Consider the following 26,985-nt stretch of genomic DNA (forward strand, 5'->3'; position numbering starts at 1 on the left):
TGAGGTACTGTTAAAGCAAATATTTATTATGCACACAATGTCATTCCAATGGACGTCAATTTGTGGTGAATTTTGAAGCTTTATCAAGGTGGTTTTCACTCAAATAAAACCAGAATCGAGCCCCGTTTCTGGTGTTTTTTTTGAGGCTTTATTTGACCTTGCTGAAAAAAAAAATCAGCACCTTTATGAAGTATGTACATAGAGTATGGGAGCAGACGGACTCAAACACGGAATGAGACTTTTGGCAATAAATAGATATACATCTACGATACACAGTTGGATAAAACAGCTCTCATACGAAGCTATAATAAATAAATAACTTATCAGAAATAAATATATTTTACTTTTATACAGTAATACGTGAAGATGCATGGCATCCATTTGGCTGAGCTCACTTGAACATTGAACCCATTTACTTGTTATTGAACTTCTGGGAAGAGCTGGCATCACTGTGAGTAGTAAATATTGAACGTTTAGCAGTCTGTTTGCTTGTTTTAAAAGATAAACACAGAGTCGGTGCTTGTGCTGTCTCTCGACACTCAACACTGTGTGTTGAATCAAATCAGTCACGTTCACATCGTCCGTAGAAAAGTGTTCGCTCTTTGAGGATGTAACAATAATTCCACACTGTGGTTCCACGAGGGCCTCCTTTTAGGCTCTGACCTTTGCCCATAGTCATTGGCTGCACCCAGACTTGTTCCTCTGCAGCAAGAAAACAAAACACAGGAAATGACCTCCAAAATGGTCCATCCTTCAGCCCATACACATGCAGCTGGCAGCCGATAAGGACTGTATGGTCCTCCATGTGGTCTGAGCGTCCATGAAGGACACTGGCTCATAGCGGTCAGGTCGGCAACAAGGGTGGTTGCTGACCTTGCGGGAGGTGCGTCGTGGGAGAGACCCGTTCTTCAGCAGAGCTTTAAGCGCCAGGTCGTAATTCATCCTGGAGGACTGGCAGGAACCCACGCAAAACTTGAAAAGGACGATCTCATCCGAGTCAAACCCGAGTCCAAGATCCCTGACCTTCATCTCTCGCTTTTCCACTCGGCAGTCCCGACTGCTGTGCTTTGGCTGCTTGTTTTTTCCTCCACTTGCGCCGTCTGCTTCTTCTTCCCTTTCTTTCTTCTTCCTCTTCTTCTTCTTCTTAGGTGAGGCTTTAAGTTGCGGTTCAGTGGGATCTGAGGAACGTGGCATGCGGCCAGCCCAGCGAGTGCTTGGATGATCATCAACTTCATCGATAACAAAAGGGTCTGAAATTGACAAATAAACACAACTTGAAATGGGAGATGCATTGAGTTGGACAATCACGATGTATTCCGATGGGTATCCTCCATTTTTTTGGAATACTGTGCGGTATATGTAGAGTTATGCCCAAAATGTATTTGTTGAATGGATATAGTTGAGCTGGAAATTACTCTAGAAAATAGTACAAGGCTGTAAGAACGTCCTCTTTTACATTTTGAAAATTCTAAACATGGATAACAATTTAACAAATCATTCATCCGGGTCATTGTATTAAAAAAAAATATCTTGCATTACCATAAAAAGAATGCCAAGGCGAATAAGGATCACTATCGTCTTCCTGCTCCTCATCCTCCGTCAACTCTGGCAGCGTTACAGGAAGTTCTAGTCCCTCCTGTCCTCCCAGCAGGCCAGTCATATGGCCCGAATCCACTCCCACACCAGTGGCACCCATGTTGGCTTTCACGCGTGCTCCGTCAACCAGAGGCAGCACTGACAGCAGCACCCACAGCAGCACCTAAAGGACACAGAATGGCTCAGTCACAAAGGTATTCATTTAAGCCCCCCAAAGGCATCGCCTTCCAAAAAGACCCCAGAGCATTGAGATGAACCTTAATGTTATTAATGTTATATGTTTTTCCAGTGCCTTTCTTAGGATGGAGTCACGAACAGTGACCGTAACTGAGGCAAGTGAGGCCTGCAGTTCTTTGGATATTGTTGTGGGGTCTTTTGTGACCTCTTGGATGAGACATCAAAATACCTTCATAACCTTTTCCAGACTGACAGAGCTCAATCAATCTTAACTTTTCCCCACAGGGCCATGCAGGTTTGGATTTTATTTCTCCTTAATCATAACTTTTATTTAAAAATGGCATTTGGTGTTCAATTGTGTTGACATTGACTGATATCTGACTTTGTTTGATGATCTAAAACATTCAAAAGGGAACTGAATGTTTTTGGAATTTCTTTTCTCTGCGCATTTTATAGTAACTAACTAACAAGACATCTCGCTGACTGCTTGCCTCAGCGTCATTCACAGACAGAAGAGTGGATACTTCACTCTCAACACGCTCGTTTGTTTAGCATGTTCTAGCATTTTTTACCTGTGGACTGGAGCTCACGCCTTGTGCTGGAAGACACAGCCATCCCAAGGAGAGCGGACATTGTAATTGTTGTTGCTGCTGTTGTTGTTGAAAGAACTAGCAAAAGTATGTGTATCAATGCAACGTGAAAAGAAGTTTTAGTGGTGTTTTAAATCATCAAAATATGGCAAAATACTGCAACTTTTACATTACATCATCAGTGTACGTGTTAATGCATGATGACCGCATGGATATCAAACCATGCAATGTTGTTAGAGGATTTCTTTAGAGGGCTTTATAGTTGAAATAGGTGTATCCCAATGGCAGCATTGTTAGCTAGCTGAAATTGATTTTTCTTGTTTGAAATGCAGAATCAGAATCAGAATCAGAAAAGGTTTATTGCCATGTATGATCAAACACATACTAGGAATTTGTTTTGGTGTATTAGGTGCATACACATCTATTAAAAAAGAATGAGAATACAAAATATGAAATACAAAATATGAAAATACAAAATATACAGAATAACAGTATAAATATATGTACACAGTCTGAAAAGGGAAAGAAATATGTGTTTGTATATGGGACTGTGAATGATTCCCCAAAAAGTGTAACAAAAATGAAGTTACTAAATTGCAATGATAAGGGGGAGGCAATTTGCAAAGATGGACTGCACTTGAAAAATGGCATCTGTAGCTGACCAACCTTAGCTGACATCACAAAGGTCGTCTCTGGTCTCTCCTTCCTCCGACTCCTCCATCGGCTCCCACCTGGATGCAATAAGAAAAAGAGGGTGGGAGGAATGTGAGAACAAGGCTTCACTCTGTCAACTTTCCTTCTCCCTTTGAAAAAGGGTAGCATAAACTCAAAGCACAACATGCGGGCAATATGATGTCTTAACATCCACACAATGGTTCTGATACTGTAAAAAAAAAAAAAAAAAAACACAGCCCAACGGGCCCCCCTGAGCAAGGCGACGTGTCATATAAATCACATCCTCCGTGCCTGAGGGTGGCGTCTTTGTTGCTGCCTTGCTAAAAAGGACCAGTGTTTGTTTCCAGCCAGTGTTGGCTTGTCGCTTCATACATCCATGTAAACAGTCGGGCAACAAAAGGCAACATCTGCGATATACTTGTCAAAAGCATTCTTCAGCAGTTATTCCCGAGGCAGAGCTGAGAGCACTTCATGGAGGTCCCAGGCCAAAAAACCACAGACATGCAGGACAGGTGATAAGAGGTGTCACGGATGCAGATGTTTATATATAGTACGTGCAGTGCGGAGGTTAGCACCCGCCGCCCGGCTTGAATCATCATGAGGTCGGCAGGTTCCTTTGTTGCCCCCCTCCCAAATGTTAGAGGAGGTCAAGAGCATCAGGTGACGCTCAGTGTCAAGAAAAGTCCATCTCATGGATCTGTCTTGGATCTGACACTACTGCTCTGAGGGTAGAGCTTTTTTTCCAAAACACTTTTTTAATATCAGAAAACAATATCATACTGGTATGACTCTGTTTCATGAATCATTCATCTTAAAACTACCATCATGCTAACTTCTTGGGTTGCTGGTCTCTGTGAGTGACTGGAAGAAAAGCTCTGACCTGCTTGTGAGGAAGCCATTTTCACCTGTTTTCATGTACTGTAATATTTATACAGTACTGTAATATTTATACAGTACATGAAAACAGGTGAAAATGATTGGTTTCTGTGAGTGACTGGAAGAAAAGCTCTGACCTGCCTGTGAAGAAGCCATTTTCACCTGTTTTCATGTACTGTAATATTTATACAGTACTGTAATATTTATACAGTACATGAAAACAGGTGAAAATGATTGGTTTCTGTGAGTGACTGGAAGAAAAGCTCCGACCTGCCTGTGAAGAAGCCATTTTCACCTGTTTTCATGTACTGTAATATTTATACAGTACTGTAATATTTATACAGTACATGAAAACAGGTGAAAATGATTGGTTTCTGTGAGTGACTGGAAGAAAAGCTCCGACCTGCCTGTGAAGAAGCCATTTTCACCTGTTTTCATGTACTGTAATATTTATACAGTACTGTAATATTTATACAGTACATGAAAACAGGTGAAAATGATTGGTTTCTGTGAGTGACTGGAAGAAAAGCTCCGACCTGCCTGTGAAGAAGCCATTTTCACCTGTTTTCATGTACTGTAATATTTATACAGTACTGTAATATTTATACAGTACATGAAAACAGGTGAAAATGATTGGTTTCTGTGAGTGACTGGAAGAAAAGCTTCGACCTGCCTGTGAAGAAGCCATTTTCACCTGTTTTCATGTACTGTAATATTTATACAGTACTGTAATATTTATACAGTACATGAAAACAGGTGAAAATGATTGGTTTCTGTGAGTGACTGGAAGAAAAGCTCCGACCTGCCTGTGAAGAAGCCATTTTCACCTGTTTTCATGTACTGTAATATTTATACAGTACTGTAATATTTATACAGTACATGAAAACAGGTGAAAATGATTGGTTTCTGTGAGTGACTGGAAGAAAAGCTCCGACCTGCCTGTGAAGAAGCCATTTTCACCTGTTTTCGTGTACTGTAATATTTATACAGTACTGTAATATTTATACAGTACATGAAAACAGGTGAAAATGATTGGTTTCTGTGAGTGACTGGAAGAAAAGCTCCGACCTGCCTGTGAAGAAGCCATTTTCACCTGTTTTCATGTACTGTCATATTTATACAGTACTGTAATATTTATACAGTACATGAAAACAGGTGAAAATGATTGGTTTCTGTGAGTGACTGGAAGAAAAGCGCCGACCTGCCTGTGAAGAAGCCATTTTCACCTGTTTTCATGTACTGTAATATTTATACAGCACTGTAATATTTATACAGTACATGAAAACAGGTGAAAATGATTGGTTTCTGTGAGTGACTGGAAGAAAAGCTCCGACCTGCCTGTGAAGAAGCCATTTTCACCTGTTTTCATGTACTGTAATATTTATACAGTACTGTAATATTTATACAGTACATGAAAACAGGTGAAAATGATTGGTTTCTGTGAGTGACTGGAAGAAAAGCTCCGACCTGCCTGTGAAGAAGCCATTTTCGCCTGTTATCATGTACTGTAATATCTATACAGTACATGAAAATAGGTGAAAATGACTTGAAAAGCAGGTCCGAGCTTTTCTACCAGTCACTCACAGAAACCAGTAACCTGTACAACGTTGTACAACTTTTTCAGCCAAGAGGTTGGCTGGTATATTTAAGGTGTGGAAGAATAAAGCTCTGACCTGCTTGAGAAGAAGTCGTTTTCACCTGTTTTCATGTACTGTATAGATATTACAGTACATTTTCACCTCACTGTCACCTGTTTTCATCTACTATATAAATACATGAAAAAAACTCCCAAGCAGGTCAGAGCTTTTCTTCCAGACAACACTAAATGCAATATACTAAGTTCTATGTGAAGTATTTCCATAATGCCTCATATTAACTCTCTAACAGGATCTCGGTGTATAGACTGGTCATATATCTCATCTCGTTTTATATTATCTACATACTGTATTGTATATAACTCTGGGTAAAACTGTTGATTTTTGTTAATACTTGGGTTGTTTATGTTGTTTATTTTTCTATATTGTGTATTTTGTACTGCTTATCTGACTCTGTACTCTTGCTGCTGTGCAATACAAATTTCCCCACTGAGGGACGAATAAAGGCATATCTTAATCTTATCTTAATCTTAATCTTTTCATGAGCTGAACACAATGATGTACAACTTTTCCTATGTACACAAAAGGCCGTCTCTCAAATATTGTCTGTTTAGTGAGCATTCATAATTACATCAAGTTAGATTTGGAGAACATTTGGAGTAGCCTTTTATTGTAGCCAACCTTGGGCACCTCTGAGAAATAATCACACTGTCTAGTCGGGCTCTTCAAATGCCACAACTGTGAGGTGGGTGGATTATGAATTAAAAATGATGATTTCAAGTTTAGTGGTCCAGAGGTCAAATCCCTGAGGGGAGTTTTGGGTGATTTTGTCGGTTTCCTCCAGGTTCTCGGGTTTCCTCCAATAGAAGCTTTTAGGTTAATTTTAGACTCTAAATTGTAGAAAATGAATGCCTGAATCATGGCCGATGCTGCAATAATGTTATGGCATCACCTGAGTGTCTAATCAGGGGGACATATTTGGGATTGGGATTTCTATGGGATGTTGTGATGAATTAAGCAGCTCTACGTTCCTTTTTTTGGCATTCAAAATGCATTTCAAACAGCCGCTCATTACAAGAAAGAGTTTTTTTTTTCACGTGTCATATCTGTAGATCAAAAATGCTTGCTGAAAAGCACTTCTGTTATCTACAAGCAATGAAGTGCAGCTGGACAATAATAACGTAGCCGAGGCGTTCATGCGCTCTCTGATCTCTCTGATATGAAGTGGACCAGTAGGCTTTTTTTGAAACATTCACTAGTGTTGTGCAACGATAATGAGTACTGGTTACTTTCCCCAAAAAGTAATTGAGTAATGTACATTTTTTATATAATTTTTATATCATAAATAATTTGTATATTTACATCAATGACGTTGAAATGGAGTTTGTACTTACAGTTCATCTTAAAAACACCAGTTGTAACTCCACCGCTACGGTTCCACCATTGTTGCATGGGGTTCTGTTATGTCGCTGTGTCGTTTGGAACCACACTAACCACCCACCTCAACTCTGGCACTGATTGGCTTAGCATGAAATGATAGTCTCCCTTTAGCCAATCATCATTTCTTATGTATCTGTCACTCCAAATTCCTCACCAAAGAAGGACAGTTAGAAAACAAACATCGCTTTTCTGGTGGCAATGAGATGGAAAACTGATCTTATGTTCATTCAGTCCTACGTGTTCGTCCTCATACCGACACTGAGGGGTGGGCTAAGGACAACGACCAGGATGGAGAGGAACACGGTGAACATAATTCACACAGTCAGACAGCAAACACAACACGGCCGCAACCTAGAACCAAACCACGCTGACTCCTCAGCCTTCTGCGACCGAGCTGATCTAAAACCTGACAGCAGCGGGAGGCGCGATGGTTCTGGGGGGTCAGTAGCGTGCAGGCCTCCCTCTGCGGGTCGTCTCAGGAGGAGTTCCATTCATAGTTCCTAAAGCCACAGCTGGGAGTGCTTAGCCTCTTTTAGATCACTGCGCTGGGAGTCTACGGGGGCCTTTCTGCTGGTTCATTTCACCCTGGTACTCTGGAGCTGTTTACAACCCGACGCCTGCAGCCTTTTCAGGGACGCGTTGAGGTGGTGAGGAGAGCGGGAAGAAAAGGAGCGGGACACTGGAAGCTGATGGCGTGCAAGCGGACATATGTATATTTATAGACGGACATTTTCACTTCGGATGTGCCTTCTTTGCCCATCAGCTTGCAAGCCCACTTGTAGCCACATTCCATTTACATTGTCAGTGCTGCGCTAATTGAGTTGTTGTTCTAAATGAGTTAAGTGGCTAAGTCTTCCTGAAGCAAGAATGAGACGGATATTCCACAGTTTGTTCTGCTCCGCTTCATTTCAAACCAGCCGTTTACTATCATCGTGATGTAAAGTGCGTTATAAATTTTATGTATTATTAATATTATTATCATGAACATGGAATAAAGTTAGCTTGTTAACGGCGGTTTGTTAATATAAGTCAAAATCACAAACTTAGTCAAAATTAGAATGGTGAAGAAATTCATTCAATCATTCATTTTCTACCGCTTATCCTCACGAAGGTCGGGGGTGCTGGAGCCTATCCCAGCTGTCTTGGGGCGAGAGGCGGGGTCCACCCTGGACTGGTGGCCAGCCAATCCCAGGGCACATATAGACAAACAACCATTCACACTCACATTCATACCTATGGACAATTTGGAGTGGCTAATTAACCTAGCATGTTTTTGGAATGTGGGAGGAAACCGGAGTACCCGGAGAAAACCCACGCATGCACGGGGAGAACATGCAAACTCCACACAGAGATGGTCGAGGGTGGAATTGAACTTGGGTCTCATAGCTGTGTGGCCTGCGCGCTAACCATTCCTCCTCCATGCAGCCCGGTGAAGTAATATATAGGTTAATCGGCGATGGTATTAATATGAGTTGTTTGTCTATATGTGCCCTGGGATAGGCTCCAGCATACCCACATCTCTAGTGAGGATAAGAGGCATAGAAAATAGATGGATGGATGGATGAATGGATGGATATACTGTAAATACTATATATATTTAGAAATAAATTGAAGACATCTGGCACAATTTGTGTTTTATTGGTAATTAAAAGGGGAATTAGGGCCGATTTCTGTAAAAAAAAAAAACAACAACATATGATTGGCATATGCTGATAAATGACTTTTAAAGCCGATCACAAAAAGCAACAAGATGATGTGTCCCGTATTGAGCTATCGACTATTCTTGCATCTTTGTTTACTCGCTTTGCCTCACTGTCACTAGCTGTAATCTGCATCGGCAGCAGCTAGCTAGCAGCTAGCAGACTTTTCACCACAGTGACATTTGGTTTTAAGTAGGGCTGCATGATAAATATTGTGACGATAAATATCCGAGCGATATAAGGATTTATGACTGGTAATTAAAAAAAAAAAAAACGCTCCAAATGAGGTGAGATTACCCATACTGTAAACGTATTGTAAACAAACATGGCGTCAATAGTGTGGGACCACTAGCTAACAATCCGCAAACACACGAAACCTCACCCGCCTCCCAAAACGCCAGCATCGCCACCACAGCACCTTGAAGGCCCGCTCCCAAAATCATGCATCCCTAGTGATAAGACAAAACCATATATAATATATAATGCGTACACCAGCTGGATTTGCAAGGAACAAGAGGTCAACTAGAAATGAATGTGTTTGTGATTAAGCACGAGGGTACCTACTGTATACTGTTACATGCTTAGAGCTGGCCGCTTGCAACAGTCTCTATAAACCTCTCACCTTGTTAAAAAAAAACACCACCAACATATCTCATGTTTCACCAAAAACGTCTTTCATAATGACCCTTTATTAGTGATACAATAACGCTCTCTGCAGCGTGCGCGTGCACAAATGCAAAATGACCTGGAGGGTTAACCTGTCACTAACATGGTGCCTGATTGCTGCGGTACAGTAAATCACTGCTGGCTCAATAAAACACACCTGCAGTGTAAGAGGAGATGTGGGAGAGGCAGAACACCAGGAGAGCTGGCTGATCACTACCAGACACCCAACACACTGTGGGGGTGGGGGTGGGGGGTCCCTTAAAAATGGGACTAATGATTAAGGTGCACCAGGTCTGGTCAATGTTGATGCATTGTGTGCTTTCTTCTATTTACATAAAGTCAACATTGGAATATTTACTTTTTAATAATATTGACCGTCATGAAAATAGATGGATGTGGCGGTCTGATGTTTGTGGTCTCGAGACTTATACAGGCAAAGCAACAGTTGGAGCCAAAATCATTCTCCCCAAGCGTCTCAGAGCTTTTCTTCCTGTCACTCACGCACACCGGTGACCTGGGAAAAAAGGAAAGCAGAACCCGGCTTGAAAAAGCTTTGTCTCAATGGTTGTGCAAATCGACAAAGAAATTAGAGCAGCTCCTGAGATTGATTAGAGCAGATTCTTTTTTGTGGAACAAATACATAAACAAGATGCAATGACTGGGACGTAATCAGGTGTCAGGGAAGTAATAGTACAGGAAGTAATAGCACACAAGGATGGATATGCATTTTGTGAGGTCTTTACTAAAACAATCTTTACTTAACCAATCTACTTAAACGGTCTTTACTTAAACAATCTTTACTTGAACGGTCTTTACTTAAACAATCTTTACTTGAACGGTCTGTACCGGAACAGTCTTTACCGGAACAGTCTTTACTTAAACGGTCTTTAACTAAACGGTCTTTACTTAAACGGTCTTTAACTAAACGGTCTTTAACTAAACAGTCTTTAACTAAACGGTCTTTACCTAAACGGTCTTTACCTAAACGGTCTTTACCTGAACGGTGTTTACTTGAACGGTCTTTACTTGAACGGTCTTTACTTGAACGGTCTTTACCTAAACGGTCTTTACCTAAACGGTCTTTACTTAAACGGTCTTTACTTAAACGGTCTTTACCTAAACGGTCTTTACCTAAATGGTCTTTACTTATACGGTCTTTACTTATACGGTCTTTACTTATACGGTCTTCACTTAAACGGTCTTCACTTGAACGGTCTTTACTTGAACGGTCTTTACTTAAACAGTCTACTTGAACGGTCTTTACTTAAGCAGTCGTTACTTGAACGGTCTTTACTTAAATAGTCTTTACATGAATGGTCTTTACCTAAACGGTCTTTACCTAAACGGCCTTTACCTAAACGGTCTTTACTTAAAAGGTCTTTACTTAAACGGTCTTTACTTAAACGGTCTTTACTTGAACGGTCTTTAGTTAAACAGTCTTTACTTGAACGGTCTTTAGTTAAACAGTCTTTACTTAAACAGTCTTTACTTGAACGGTCTTTAGTTAAACAGTCTTTACTTAAACAGTCTTTACTTAAACAGTCTTTACTTGAACGGTCTTTACTTGAACGGTCTTTACTTAAACAGTCTTTAGTTAAACAGTCTTTACTTAAACAGTCTTTACTTAAACGGTCTTTACTTGAACGGTCTTTACTTAAACAGTCTTTACTTAAACAGTCTTTACTTAAACAGTCTTTACTTAAACTCTTTACTTATATGGCCCAAAGCAAATAAGCGGAACTACTTTCCTCATCAGAAATCTGCGACCAGAAACTGACTCGTAAGACTAATTGGGGGGTTAAGCTACTGTGGCTGTAGTACACTGCTGATGCATACAATTTCATGTCAAAACTATCCCTTTGAAACATCCATCCGTCCATTTTATATACAGCCTATCCGTCCATTTTATATCCAGCCTATCCCAGCTGATTTTGGCCGCCATTCACACATTCATGCCTATGGACAATTTGGAGTCGCCAATGAAACCAAACATACGTACATGTTTTGGGAATGATTACATTCGTACAGTATTGTGCAGAGTGAGGATAAGCGGCATAGAAAATCCATGGCTGGATGGCCGGATGGACAAAATACTATCTATGTTCAAAACGTTTAAAAATGATTCCAAAACCAGAGTGACACAGGAATCTGAGGTCAAATGCTTGAGTTTTGAAATGTAACTAATATTTTCAGTGGCAACAACTTGGCAATTTGAACTGCCGTTGTGCATGACGTCACCAACTCATGCATACGGTTTGCTTTTTCTTTGGATTTTTGGCAACACGAATGGGCTTTGCATACGGGACTGGCGAAACTCAACAAACTCATTAAAACAGCAAAGCCGATGGTGGCCTCAGACCTTTACGCAGTACTTTAGGTTTTCTATTTAAATACACCGTCTCTGCACCAGGTTGACCCTTATAGTCACCAGGAGAATAGAAAATTGATCATAATTGTGTTGGGGTTAATGGGATGATAAAAATATTTCAAAAGAGAGAATAGATTATTGTTCAGAGGAAGCAGGAAGCGAAAAAAGCTAATTGAGGTCCTGAATGGGAGCAGAGATAAAGTTAAATCAGGGAAGCATGGGAATGTCAAATTGCCAGTCACACTGTAATCCCATAATCCCGAGCGGGCAGGCGGGATGTAATTGCTCGTTAGTGCCAGTTTCCACTCGGAGGCCTGTCACTGGTGGAAAACCACAAAGCGCTGCACCGAAATGAGAAACAGATAGCAGGTCCCGTGCAGATGGACATGAACCTCCCACCACCTCAAAGCACACACACATGTGGACACACACATCCACATTGTGTCTCTGCCAATTTCTCTCATACACACACCCCAGCGCAATCAGAGGTGTGGACACGGGCGAGCCTGGAGGAGGATGGTGAGGAGTGGAGGATATCTGCCTGTGTGACCCCCCCACACCTCCAACACTCCGCTCCGCACGTCTCCCACCTGGAGGTTTTATGAAGCCACTAACATCTCATTCTCCCGGAGAAAGCAAGGGGTCGGGGTTAACATGTGTGGAGGTTCAAATGCGCTGAGCTGTGAGGAATAATGTGTCACAAACCATACAGGCTAAAAGTGGGCCTAAAGTGGACTTGACGCCGTTCCATTGAAGTGTCTCAACAAAAGGAGGTTATGTTTCATGGCTCCTCATTTGTTTGTCAGCGAGTCGGAAAGAGATGCCTCTAAAGTCAAGTAAGTAAAACAAAAATTGTGTCACATACACAATACAGGCAAAAGTGTTTGGACATGTGATCACTGCACATACGTAAGTATAAACGGAGGAAAATACAGTGGAACCTTGGTTAGGGTCCGATTCTAACCACAAACGGATGCTAACCAAATCAAGGAATAATGTCAATCCAATGAATTTGTTCCACAAAAATGTTTCACAAAACATGTTTCTTTTTCTGTTTCATTCATTTGTTGACATGACTGTTCCCAAAGACACGATGGAGGAACAAGACATGCAGGAATCACCTTCCTGTTTTGCCATTATTATTATTATTATGATTTTTTCATTCAACAGTGTTTCTCACCTCAGTAACTCCAAATGTCTTGGCTTTGTGATGTCATGACACAACCCCGGGATGCGCAGAGAAGATTAAATGTTTATTTGAAATAATAATGACTGCCATGCAGTGGCAGAGATTCACCATAGAGCGTTAAGGACATTTACAAACAATTGTAAACAATGCTCCGACAAACTCAAGAACTAAATACCAAGAACCCAAATTACTCGCAGGTGTGTGAAAAAAGAAAAGGACACTAAAAACACCCTGGAAAACACAAGGAAGTACTACAAATTAAAAGCACAGAGACTGGAACTAGACGGTCGATGACTAAGCAAAATCAAACATATGATTGATTCACTGATGGGAAAACGACAACAAAAAGAAACGTTTTACACTTTTGCTTCAAGAATGTTTAAAATAATAATAATAATAATAATAATAATAATAATAATAATAATAATAATAATAATAATAATAATAATAATAATAATAATAAAGATGAAATATTATGAGAATGAAGTCAGAATATTAAAAGAAAAAAATGAATATCAATAAAGTTAAAGACTATAATCATTTTTTTTAAGTCCTAATATTATGAGAAGAAAAAACAATTTGCAATGTTTGGAACATTTGCTATGTGACTATAATAATAAGATTATAATAATATAAGTCAAAATATTATGAGTATAAAAACATAATATTCGAATACTTAAACATGTTTATTTAAAAAAAGAAAAAACAAGCAAAATGTGCGATGTAAAGAGAACATTTTCATATTAATAATACAACAACTGATATGCAGGCTGTTTTTTTCTTTTAGATATAAAAATCATATCTACAAGCGTTGGTTAAAAAAATGTAAAAGTGGCCATCACATCCTTTGAGTATTTTTTTTTTTTTTTTTTGTGGCAAAAAATTTTGGACACCCGAGCACCAAATGAATATGAACCAAACACAGTTAATGGTTTGGTCCGCAACGTATCAGAAAAGAGGCAAACTTGATTTGATGTGATCATCTGCATTCATGGATGTCTAATATATTCACATTTGAGAGGATGGGATTAGATAGTGTTTACATTTTTAAAACAATGAATCCATGACCAAAACAGTTCAATGAATCATCAATTTATCGATGAATTGCTGCAGCTCCATTACAGTTACAAAAGGTTTTCTTCTATTTCCAATGTTTCGATATTATTCTATTGCTTTCTATGGGAAAGAATGTTGTGAAATCCCAACAAATCAGAGGTCGCCCTCAGCCCCCGGGACAGATTGTTTTTGAGCTGTATTATTCCTGAGCACTGGTGGAGGTCCGTGCTCTCCTCCTATGCATTAAAATGAGCATTAGAAGATTTATTCCCATGCTTGGAAGCAGCACGGGGACATGGCTAACTTCAGCTGCTCATTCATGCATCCCGGGATTTATTTAAAGTTGTGTTTCTGACCACCTGCTGCACTCCTCTTAATTCCGTTTTACTTTGGGGGGAGAAAAAAAAAACATCTGGCCCACTTAGGGCAGCTTGCGAAGAGCAGATTTTCAAAATTGCATGGCGTAAAACTCCAACATTAACGGTGATAAACGCTCCACGGAGGCGGGGAACCACTGAGCTCACTAATATTTCTCTGTGGTGTGGTCAAAATATTTATTACAGCAGTTTTAAGATGTTTTTGATGTCACACTGTGGTGATTATGGATGTGATTACTGGCTCGTGTATACGTGTAGTTAACTAGTGGCAGATTTAAGAGTAACACAACACATTTCAAGCGTGGCCTCAAGTCAGACAATTCAACCTGGACTTAATTAGAAGGCCCAATTAGGGGAAACATATTGAGTGCCTGATGATGAACTTGAGTGGCTTCCTGCAGAACCTGGTCTAATGGTTGTTGGGTGGTGATGGACGAGGAGGCCAATGGAGCTGTAAGTTGCTTTCCATCAACCTGGAGCTGCTAACTTGATGGCTGTTTTGTGACGCCACAGTATTATTGTGTATTTGACATTATTGCAAAATTGAACAACAATGTCCACGTCTGCATGAGGTTTCTCCGTAGGGTGGCTGGGCTCTTCCTTAGAGATAAGCTGGGAGAAACTCGGAGGAGAACCGCTACTCCTCTGCAATGAGAGGAGCCAGAGGAAGTGGCTATAGGGCAGGGGTGGGCAAACTTTTTGACTCGCGGGCCGCATTGATTTAACAAAATTGACGGGGGGGGGGGGGGGGGGGGGGGGGGGGAAGACTATATAGTATTTTACATGCAACAGTTTATTTAATTTTTATGCATATTTTACATGTAAAAGTGTCATGCAATCTGCTATATGTGCACTTTGAAATCATTTATTTGATGTAAAGTGTGTTGGAAATTAAATGTATTATTATTATTATTATTATTATTGTCTCTATTATTACTATTTTATATATATATTATTATATTAGATTTGTTATTATTAGTTATAGTAATGTTATTATCATTATATTATTATTATATTATTGTTAATAATAATAACAATAATAATATTACGACTATTATTATATTAATATTATTAACAACAATATGAATATAATAATAGCAATATTATTATTATTAACAACATTCTTTTTATTTTTATTTTTATTTTTATTTTTATTTTTATTTTTATTTTTATTTTTATTTTTATTTTTATTTTTATTTTTATTTTTGTGCTTGTGTTACTTTTTCCAGGAGCATTTTGTAAACAACAGACCACATCAAATAACGAAATTGATAAAGCAGCTACCTCAACCATCAAAAAGTTGGCCCAAGCCACGATACCAGGTTATGTGTTGAGTTTAAATGAAATACTTTGGAAAAAAACAGGCGGGCCATATTCAAACACTTGGCGGGCCGCATGTGGCCCCCGGGCCGTAGTTTGCCCACCCCTGGGCTAGGGGATCTGCTCAGGATGCACCTCCATGGGGAGGTGTCCAGGAGTGGGATTGGATCATTGGGTCAATGTATGTAAATATATTGTACCGCATTTTCCAATGACTTCTGCAACAAACATGTGACGTGTCCAGGAAAAAAAGGACATCAAGTAAATCTGTTAATCTACGCTACACTGGGTCTGGATAGCCGGGATTTTATTTCAAGTTTTACAATCAATGAAAAAAAGATGTTTCTTGTCAGTTCCATTTACAACATTGGAAAAATGGGAAAGCTGGAATTCCATAAAGAGCATAAAACAGTAAGAATCAACTTGTATGTAGGCCGCAATGGAGGAAATAAAGTTCAATTCCAACTTTATTGTTCCTGACATTGTCTTATTGCTGCAGCTCAACTAACAGACCCTATATTCGAATAAGAGCTTCCCTTCCGTTTTTACTACACATTCCACGCTGCACCCTGTCATCATGGCTGGTATGTACCTTCTACTGCTGCCAAGCATCTCTCCAACCTGGAAATTTATTGTAGTCGTCGTAGTTTAGAAGAGGGGAACGGATTTAGCATGTTGTTATTTCGTAGTAAATGCACCAAAGGGATTTGATGTCTCTTGCCAGTTAGACTATGGCCTCTAATTCCATAGACTAGGCGCAGGTGTGGAGTAGATGTGCCACAAGGCAGGTGCGCTGCAACGGGACAATCCAACAGGGTGTAGCCAGCGCAATTGCAAATGTCAAGAGCAGCGCAGTCTGGCGCACCCACGCCTCCAGAGAAGGCAGGAGAGGGTTTGACACAGCCGAGTGTAATCTGAACCGACGTTAACGTGTCTGCACCGTGCGCTTGTCAGCCCATTCACCATTATGCAGGCTGCGCTTCGCCTGCGCCCCCGAATATAGACCAGGTCTGAGCTGCCAAGCTTTCTCCTCGCCTGTGGCGTGTTGTTTTATCATGAAATTGTCACTGCGCCAAGTTGAAAATGTGGACTCCTCCCATGGTGCGCCGCCATCCCCATCTTGGCGGAGTCCAATTTACCAAATTGGCTACCAAATTATCTGGGCTGCGCTACAAAATGATAGCGCCTTCAATGTGACTGGTTGACTTAGGCTATTTCATTATCTGATCTTGTATTAATTAACGCTCCAAACATTAATAACTCATCGTTTTCTGTGCTGCGCTGTGCGTGATGCACAAAATGTAATGCTTTGTTTGGGACACCGCTGCGTTATTGTGCTTCTTGTTAGCAACATGTGTTATTTTGAGTGAAATGAATGAAGGATTAGGGTTAGGGTTAGGGTTAGGGTTAGGGTTAGGGTTAGGGTTAGGGTTAAGGTTAGGGTTAGGGTTAGGGTTAGGGTTAGGGTTAGGGTTAGGGTTAGGGTTAGGGTTAGGGTTAGGGTTAGGGTTAGGGTTAAGGTTAGGGTTAGGGTTAGGGTTAGGGTTAGGGTTAGGGTTAGGGTTAGGGTTAGGGTTAGGGTTAGGGTTAGGGTTAGGGTTAGGGTTAGGGTTAGGGTTAGGGTTAGGGTTAGGGTTAGGGTTAGGGTTAAGGTTAGGGTTAGGGTTAGGGTTAGGGTTAGGGTTAGGGTTAGGGTTAGGGTTAGTCAGTGCGAGCATCAAGTGAGGAGAGAAAAAGGAGGAATTCTAATGACTGCAGTAGGATTTTCCACATCAGCCGTAACTTCCTACACGGCAACCACTGCTATGAGACTAAGCTTGCAGGGTCACTGGAAAGTTAGGCTAATATGCAGTTAGCGCTAATTACTCACACACACATGCAACAGTGGATGGGTGGCTTGAATTAGACAGGAAGAGTCGGGACAGCTTTCCTATGGAGATGAAGACTTGACACACACTCGCTCTCCTTGGCTTTGTTTCTCACCGAGGCAGCTCCAGCGTCCATGTCCCCGACCCCAATAACCTGAATTCCTGCCTGATTGAGTTGGGTTTTAAAAAGGAAGCCACACAGAGAGCGCTCGGCTTCATCCTCACCTTAAATGGGAACACATTGTGGACGTGTGGGAGAGATGATCAGAAGGAGAGATTTTCTCTTTCCGGTGCTTGCAAAGGGGAGCTCTGCTTTAAAGCCGTCAAAGAGAAGACGGGAACACGCTCTGGGCTGCATCACTTTGTCTTTTTAAATCCTGCCCCCCCCCCAACACACACAGAAAAACTCTTAAAATGATGTGGAAAGTGATCCACCAAGTCCTTTCCCTCTTTGACCTTTATGTGCTCCTATCTCATTGTTATTCCTCGAAACGGAGCTGAAAGCGACACACACATCGGTCATAATGAGCGTGTCTTGCGTCTGGGTGAACCAGAACTCGCCAAAGTGTTTCCGTGTCGCCCCAGACAGGCTGCCTCTAATGACCTGGCCTGATGGTTCAAAGCGGCATGCAGACGCTATGATTAATGAACGGGAGCTGCTAATTTCAGCTTTCTATGCATAAAACACACACACACACACACGTAACATTAACATTCTCTAGCATTTTCAGGAAAAGATTTAGCGATAAAGGCAGCAGGTCATTCCATGTTTCATCAGCGGTCCAACAGGATTAACTATACCGCTTTGCTGGAAATTATTGAAGCTGTTTGAACTTGAACAACTAAAACGACTAAACAACCCCAGAGTAGAACACAGAAGGTAATTTGAAGATTGTCCAGCGCGACAAAAGCATAAGAAAAGACCCAAACAACTGCATGGGAAGCATTTGTCCGAAGGAATCCATCCAACAAATTCCTTTTTGTCAGATCATGCCTCCTTCAATTTGACCTGAAGGCATCACGGCGGCTCGCTGAGAACTTTAAGCACTTCCAGATTGAAGTTGCCCTGTGGCACTCCAGGTTGCATAATCAATCTCTCTCATTGCACTGAGTAACACTGCACATCAGGCCCTGAGCATGCCGCTATCTCATTATAGCTCAAAAGGCCGTCCATCACTTTAATGGATGTATATTTTATTTCATCGCCGTTATTAGCAAAGTGTGGCTCTGAGGTTTGTCACTGCTGGAGGAGGACGAGGAGAAACATCTTAAGCCACCACCAGCTTTGTTGTTCTCGTGACCTTGTTTTCCATCCTTTTCACATACGAGTTGATAAAAGTTTATTTCTGTTTATTTATTCATCAACTCAATTGAGCTGCGTCAAGGGTTGGCACCTGGGACTGAGGTTGACTCCTTTACATATTGGTGAGCATCTGGTTAAAGGGGCTAATATAGGAAGTTATTACAGTTTGAGTCACCATGGCATCAAAGGAACACTCCACTCCCAGGATCATAATAGCACCCCGGTCTGTTTGTCATCTCCATGAACCATGATTAGCCGGCTAACTAAAAAACAGATGGACAAGCAAACGCTGTGCAATTTGACATTCTAGTTCCATGTGCTCATCAAAGTATTGCGAGTAAAGCAGACTCAGATTCAGAAGTGGAATTCTTTGGACTTATAAAATGAATATCGTCTGAATTAGAGCATGGAAAACCTGCCTACGGCCTTCCGTGTACGGTTTTTAGCATTATTAGAGACCTCTGGACATTAAATAACACCCCTATAGTCACATTTACACTTTTGTTACACAATATACCATAGATTCCGATGTATAAGTCGCTACATAAGCTGCAGGGTTCAAAGTTTATAGCCTTCCTTATACGGTTTTTAGCATTATTAGAGACCTCTAGACATTAAATAACACCCCTACAGTTACATTTACACTTTTGTTACGACTTATACATTGGAATCTATGATATATTGTGTAACAAAAGTGTAAATGTGACTATAGGGGTGTTACTTAATGTCCAGAGGTCTCTAATAATGCTAAAAACTGTATACGATGTATAAGTCGCTAAACTTTGAACCCTGCAGCTTATGTAGCGACTTATACATCGGAATCTATGATATATTGTGTAACAACAGTGTAAATGTGACTATAGGGGTGTTATTTAATGTCCAGAGGTCTCTAATAATGCTAAAAACTGTATACAATGTATAAGTCGCTAAACTTTGAACTCTGCAGCTTATGTAGCGACTTATACATCGGAATCTATGATATATTGTGTAACAAAAGTGTAAATGTGACTATAGGGGTGTTATTTAATGTCCAGAGGTCTCTAATAATGCTAAAAACTGTATACGATGTATAAGTCGCTAAACTTTGAACCCTGCAGCTTATGTAGCGACTTATACATCGGAATCTGTGATATATTGTGTAACAAAAGTGTAAATGTGACTATAGGGGTGTTATTTAATGTCCAGAGGTCTCTAATAATGCTAAAAACTGTATACGATGTATAAGTCGCTAAACTTTGAACCCTGCAGCTTATGTAGCGACTTATACATCGGAATCTGTGATATATTGTGTAACAAAAGTGTAAATGTGACTATAGGGGTGTTATTTAATGTCCAGAGGTCTCTAATAATGCTAAAAACTGTATACGATGTATAAGTCGCTAAACTTTGAACCCTGCAGCTTATGTAGCGACTTATACATCGGAATCTATGATATATTGTGTAACAAAAGTGTAAATGTGACTACAGGGGTGTTATTTAATGTCCAGAGGTCTCTAATAATGCTAAAAACTGTATACGATGTATAAGTCGCTAAACTTTGAACCCTGCAGCTTATGTAGCGACTTATACATCGGAATCTATGATATATTGTGTAACAAAAGTGTAAATGTGACTATAGGGGTGTTATTTAATGTCCAGAGGTCTCTAATAATGCTAAAAACTGTATACGGAAGGCCGTAGGCAGGTTTTTGGGGGGGGGGGGGGGGGGGCACCAGTCTCAGTCGGGAAGTTCAGACTTCCAAGTCTCCTGCAACCCCAAGGCATCCCAACTGGGCATGCCCAGCATCCGATCTAGATGTCCAGACCACCTCAATTGGCGCCCCCCCACACCTCCTTAAGGTCACGACCCTCATGACTACAGGCGAGGGTGGAAACGTAGATGGGTTGAGCTCTTTCCACCATGACGCTTTCAGTACAGCGACCCCTTCCCTGCAGCAGCTGCTGCGCCGCCGAATCATCCCGATGTACTTGAACTTCACTCCAACCCAAACGCTGCAATCTACCTTATTCTGCCCGAGGCCTGCTGAATCTTATCCCAGACGCTTGGTGGGCAGATTGATTGACTTTGATTATACAGTCGTTAACTTCTATTTATGCTTCTATGATGGTTAAGAATGTTACATTTGACTTAAAACATCGACGCTGCAGTTAAGCCAGGTTTTTACGATGGTGACGGCTTGAGTCTGGAACACATTCATTTTATTATTTCCTGTGAGTTTTGAAATTAAACCAACTTGGAAGTCAACCAACATCACGGAACAGCTTGTGTTCAACTTTGGAGGCTCCGGTGTATTTATTATTGGATGCTTTGTCTTCATGACAGACCACCCAAACCCGAGCCAGCATATACAGGATATTTCATGTGCATAAAATACATTTCCAGACAGCGTTTAGGCCATGTTTGCACTAGCTGACATTATCCCGAGTCCCTGGATGCGTGCGCTATATGATGAGTACTATAAATATTAAGAACTGCGTGATTTTTCTAGCTCAGCTTTGCCTTTTGAAGCAATTCTTTTGAGTGATCCGGTGACGTGCATTTGCAAGTGGACCAAAAATCGCTCTCCTGTGGCTCAGAGGTGCACTGCTGGTATAAATTTTACATTCAATACCGAGAAGGAAATTCAGCAAATTTATAAGGGCGGACCCAGAGAAAATCCCCCGCCACTGCAGTCTCTTAGGCACCTGACTGCAGAAATATATAGCATGAGCACATTTAATAACGTTTATTAAGGGCCAACAATAATTGATTTGGACTTTTCTTTCAGTCTGTCTCCAAGTGGGAGATGATTATGGAACCTGAGAGGGAGGTCTCTGAAAAGGAAATTGGTGTAGGAATAGCAAAGCAGGGGTGGAACAAAATATTGATAAAGCGATATAGCACATTGTCATCCCTCATTGTACGCTATCAATACTTATTGATATTAATGTGATGTCAAGCTCACCTTTCTCTTCCGCTTGGAGTATTTCCGAACGTGAACAGCGACGACCGTGTTTTGGTCTTTTTCACTGTCAATCTTTTTTCTCTGCTTTTTAGTTGACTATAGTGCATTGACTGTACTGTTAATGTATTCATATTATTTCCGTAATATTTGGACTTTATTCTCATAATATTATACATTTTTCCCAAGCCTATTTTTTCTAAATGAATTACTTCATTTTGGTTTTTTTCTCATAATATTACCACTTTAAAAAAATAACCCCTTTTCCTTTAATATTTCAATGCCATGCTACATAAATGACACTATTGTTCCTCGGAAAAGCAACCATTTTTTTCGTCATATTTTTTTCTCTTAATATTTTGACTTTATTCTCGTTGAACTACGGCTGTTTTTTTCATTTTCAATCCATTTAAATTTTGACTTTATTCTCATAATATTATACATTTTTCCCAAAGCCTAATTTTTCTAAATGAATTACTTCATTTTGTTTTTTTTCTCATAATATTACCACTTTAAAAAAATAACACATTTTCCTTTAATATTTCAATGCCATGCTACATAAATGACACTATTGTTCCTCGGAAAAGCAACCTTTTTTTTCGTCATATTTTTTTCTCTTAATATTTTGACTTTATTCTCGTTGAACTACGGCTGTTTTTTAAATTTTCAATCCATTTAAATTTTGACTTTGTTCTTGTAAAATGAGAACTTTCTTTCCAATCTAATTTCCCCAAAATGACAAATTTATTTTGTTTGGTTGTTCATAACATGACATATTGTTCAAAACAATACAACTTTAAATTATGTAATGTTTATTATTATTATTATTAATTTTCTTTTCTTTTTCTGCATATTATACAGCGATATTCTAATAAAATTATGACTTGTTTAGGTGACTTTATTGTAAAATGACTCCAGATTTCTCTATTTTTGTTGTCTATTTTTTAGTTTTCTTGTTAAATGATATTTTTGAAATGTGCCGCAGGCCAATAAAAAAAAAACCAGCCAGCGTTGCATCTATTATTTGCATTTTTTTTCCGTAGGTGTTGGAATGCAGCCCCCGCTAATAGTGGGGCTCTCAACAGAAGAGATGATAAATGAGTAGGAAAAACGGGAACACATTTGGCGTTTTTGTTATAAACCTTGAACTGATTGACTGTGAACGCAACAAGAACAACAACAACACATAATAATGGCCGCTCATAATCACGGCACATAATCGCAAAAAATGTCCGCTAACTCGTAAAGCCAACCGCCAGTTAAAACAAACCAGACCACACATCATCGCCAAAGATCATGCTGGCTCGCTGTACCTGACCCTCAGCGGGGCCGCTGACCCCCCCCGACCTTTGACCGCAGGAAGTGAAAGCTGTGGCGGCGTTGTGAGAAGCCCAAGTGAGCCGCCACTCCCATGGAGGAGGACGTCTGCTCCACATGTGTCACATCTGTCATGTGACGGCCAAGAGGAGAACGCGGCATTGAACAGTGGATGTCGGCCGTCGCCACCGAGCCCGGCCTGTGTTGTGCCATGACACATTGCAAGCACATGAGCGTATGAGTCAGTGGGTCACTGAGTCAGTCGCCAGCTATGAAAGCCGTCCACTCAACTGAGTCAGCCAGGTGCCTTTTTTCTCCCGATCCTGACAAATGACATGGAAAACACAAACAATGACATTCCACAAAGGACACGGAGGTGTGTGCCAGATTCCTTTAAAGACGTCCCAGGCCTGGATTTGTATTTTGAAAAAGAAAGGGTCATGTTGGGATCGCAGCCGGCGGCTCAGACAGCCGAGGCGATCAAAACAGTTTCATGTGAGAATGAAGACACACTTCAGTGAGCTCGGCTCTGTCAAAACACATCACGATTAAGACACTTCGTATGCGCCTGATCCCCTCACCCGTTTTGGACAGAGTGTCTGCTGTGCGTCTGTGTGTGTGATAGTGTAACACACCCATTCATTTCCACTGAAATGTTTTTGTTTGTTTTTTTGCTTCTGCAACTGTTCCAATTTTCAACGCTGTGGGGTCTGGAGTTTGGATCGTCATTCATCGACATTCAAAAGCTATACAGATGTACAACCACTTCTTAAATGTTGGACTTGAACTTGTCGTGGGTTAGGGAGGTTGAAACTCAATTTAGGTCAAAATTGAGTTTCAACTCTTGTTTTACTGTGGGTTAAAGAAGGGGGGGGGATCAATAAAATAACAAAACACAACAAAATTGAGATGTATCAGTCTAGAATAGGTTTTGGGACTCCAGCAAACCACAGTGAGAGCCATTATCCACAAATGTCAAAAACATGGAAGAGTGGTGAACCATCTCTGGAGTGACCGGCCAATCAAAATGACCCCAAGAATGCAACAACAACCTATCCGAGAGGTCACAAAAGACCCCACAACGACGTACAAAGAACTGCAGGCCTCACTTGCCTCAGTTAAGGCCGGTGTTCATAACCATAAGAAAGACACTGGGCAAAAAGACCAAAACCACAACCAAGGCTTGTTTGATTTTGCCAGAAACCATCTTTGACCTTTGGGAAAATATTGTGTTTGCGCATTTATGCCGCATTTCCAAAAAAAGAACATCATACCAACAGTAAAATATGGTGGCGGTAGTGTGATACGCAACCTTTTTCATCTCCGTCAGGAACCAGTTGAAACTAAAAATAGAAAGTTTCGGGAATTATAGGTGGAATGGATGGACTTGGCGAAACCTTTCCTGACAGCGAATCCCACTCTCCAGTGCTGGCGTTACAACGAATTCAATTGTAAACTGTCCTTGAGACTCCAGGACTGCTGTTAGAATAAAAGGGGCGGTGCCAACAAAGACAACTTGAACAGTCCGACTGGGATGGATTCAATGCCCCAGGAATACGATGACCTGGATGAATGAGACAAGCACAGTATTCTCTTAATCCACGTCGAGACCGAAACCTTCACAAAGCCTTTTCTCCCCGTCCTCCTCCTCCTCCTCCTCCTCCTCCTCACTGTCCATGTCACACAGCCTCCAAATAAAGGCTAAATCCAGCCCCATAAATGCTGCCTTCAGGTTACCTTGACCCGCCGTGGTGAGAGCGGAGCAGCTGGCAGGTGAAAGCAACACGATGGAAAAGCCATCCAACATGAGCCAATGTTGTCCCAGCAAACACGGCGTGACAAATGACGGCTCTCAGCAGCGCCGAGAAACCACAAAAACAGCTCCTGGTCATCAGGAAGCTGTCGTGAAGTCACCATGGCAACATGCTGACACAAACGTTAACCGTCTCTCTTACCAGATGTCATCCGGAGGCGCGCGCACGAAAGGTCAGGAGAGACACGTTGCGTCCCACGTTGGGTCCCACGTTGGGTCCCACGTTGGGTCCCACGTTGGGTCCCACGTTGGGTCACGATTCGCCCTCTCCATCCGCTGCGGCGTGTCATTTTTTTAGCGCTTTGTCGTCACAGCGGGAAGGAGCTCCGAGCCGACTCTGACTGTCTCCTCTGAGCGTGGAACAAACATAAAGAATCCATCCGGCTGGAGGCACCTCCTCCTGGCTTTCTCTCTGTGGCAGGACTCTTGCTTCGGCCTTCCACACTTGCACAATCTCAGCCCCCCCCCTGGACAAGAGCACAGAAGTGGTAAACATCCGTGAGTGATTTCCAAAGTATTGTTTGGATTTCAGTGTCGTTTGGGACAAATATTTGATGTAATTAGCAGTCGGATGATCCATCAAGCATGCGAGATCCTTCCCAAAAACATCTTAACACTGCAGCACTCGTGTGTATAAGTCTTAGGCCGCAGTCCTCGGACTGTGCATGGCGGTTTTAAATGCACATTTAAGGATGGATCCCAAATGGATGCATGTGTCCTGCACTACTTTACTTTAGTGGGAAAGGACTTTGGCAAAAAGGCACACAGGACTTGAAAACAAACTTAGCAACATCCTGCAACACGCCATGACGCAGGGAGGCCTTTATTCAGTCTAATTCCAGTTTGTTTGTGTTGACAGAAATAAAGCCACAAGGTGGAGGACACACACACACACACACACACACACACACACACACGCAGGGAGGCAGACATTCAAATATTTGGCCTCAAATTGCTTCTGCGCTGACTCACTTGTGATGAAGGTAGTTTTCCCTCCTCCGCAGCTCCACTACTAACCTGTTCGGTCCTGCCGCCAAATCAGCGTGGATGGATTTATGAGGAAACAGGAGAAAGTCTCACATGTCTTCCTTGACGTGCACACAACTTCCTGAAAAGTCCGTGCGTAACGCTTTTACGCAGCGACAGTCCACGTCTGAGGACAACTGAGGTGATATTGGTTTCAAATCGGGTTTTCCGGGGCTGGTATCCCGTGATGAGGACCTCTGTCGCTCCGCTTGAGTGAAGGGAAGCAAAGTGAAGCAAAGTGAAGTGTTCCTTCAATGGCCCGCAGCAGTGTTGGCTGTGCGTAAAAAGAGCGCGCCGCTCCGCCTGTCAGAGGAGTGAAACTGGAGCGCGCTCGTCGCTCTTCAAGCTGCTGTGATTTCTCCCACTCTCTCTCACTCTCTCTCCCCCTCTCTCTCTCTCTCTCTCTCTCCCTCGTTGCGTCGCTGTCTCCCTCTCCCCTCCTTCTCAAACATGGATCATGTGTCTTTTTGTTCCTCGAGGGAGGAGGGAGTGAGGAGGCTCAGGTAGAGACTGAGGAGCATCGTGGGGCGTTCACGTGACAGCAACACACATTACAAAGTCTCAGAAATGCACACGTCTCCTTTGACTCACCTGCGGTATTATTCTAAACCGCGGGTGGCTAAACTGCGGCCCGTGGGCTACATCCGGCCCGCCAAGCATGTCAATCCAGCCCATTTCCAAATTCCTTGTTTCAAATCTTTCACATCAAAACTGCATTGTTATTGTGGTACGCGCGAGTCGACCAAAATATCTGTAGCTTGTACAAAAAAACCATCCAAACAACACAACCTAGCTAGCATGTGGACATACTAAGAAATATTTACATATTTATATATATTTATATTATATTTATATGATATATTCCTGCCTTTCTCCACAAATCTTGCCGCATTTGTTGCATTGTTGTCCGTTTGAAGACGTCGTCAGAGAAGCAAACAAGGAGGAGCTAACATTGTTGTTGCCGCTGGACTACCCAGCATGCTTTGCAGGTTTCAAGTTAGGTGTTATGTGCGGCCCCCTAATGTATCCTTCATTCATTTTCCATATATGACGGTCACAGGTATGCTGGAGCCTACCCCAGCTGTCTTGGG

At 41.4% G+C, this 26,985-nt stretch overlaps 1 protein-coding gene across 2 annotated transcripts; it reads right to left on the reverse strand.

The window, feature by feature from the left end:
• On the reverse strand, positions 1-26,259 carry LOC131124968 (glial cell line-derived neurotrophic factor). Of its 2 annotated transcripts, none has more exons than XM_058065997.1 (5): positions 25,886-26,259; positions 25,011-25,335; positions 3,030-3,094; positions 1,540-1,759; positions 1-1,250 (listed from the first exon to the last, which is right to left on the reverse strand). In XM_058065997.1, the coding sequence occupies exons 2-5, from the start codon at positions 25,156-25,158 to the stop codon at positions 754-756; spliced, it is 930 nt and encodes a 309-aa protein (XP_057921980.1). In that variant the 5' UTR covers positions 25,159-25,335; positions 25,886-26,259; the 3' UTR covers positions 1-753. The 2 variants fall into 2 exon arrangements, with proteins under 2 accessions (XP_057921980.1, XP_057921979.1); XM_058065996.1 differs by having other exon boundaries at positions 25,841-26,259.
• Between the last annotated feature and the right edge of the window lie 726 nt (positions 26,260-26,985).

This window comes from Doryrhamphus excisus, chromosome 3 (genome assembly GCF_030265055.1).
Source record: "Doryrhamphus excisus isolate RoL2022-K1 chromosome 3, RoL_Dexc_1.0, whole genome shotgun sequence".
In the NCBI taxonomy this organism is placed as follows: domain Eukaryota; kingdom Metazoa; phylum Chordata; class Actinopteri; order Syngnathiformes; family Syngnathidae; genus Doryrhamphus; species Doryrhamphus excisus.

Bases quoted from the DNA above. Each gene is read 5' to 3' on its own strand.
- LOC131124968 (XM_058065997.1), bottom strand. From the start codon at position 25,158: ATGACACGCCGCAGCGGATGGAGAGGGCGAATCGTGACCCAACGTGGG. The intron at 3,095-25,010 runs GTAAGAGAGACG...TATTGCATCCAG, and splicing joins GCGCCTCCGGATGACATCTG to GTGGGAGCCGATGGAGGAGT. The intron at 1,251-1,539 runs GTAATGCAAGAT...TGTCAATTTCAG, and splicing joins GCCTTGGCATTCTTTTTATG to ACCCTTTTGTTATCGATGAA.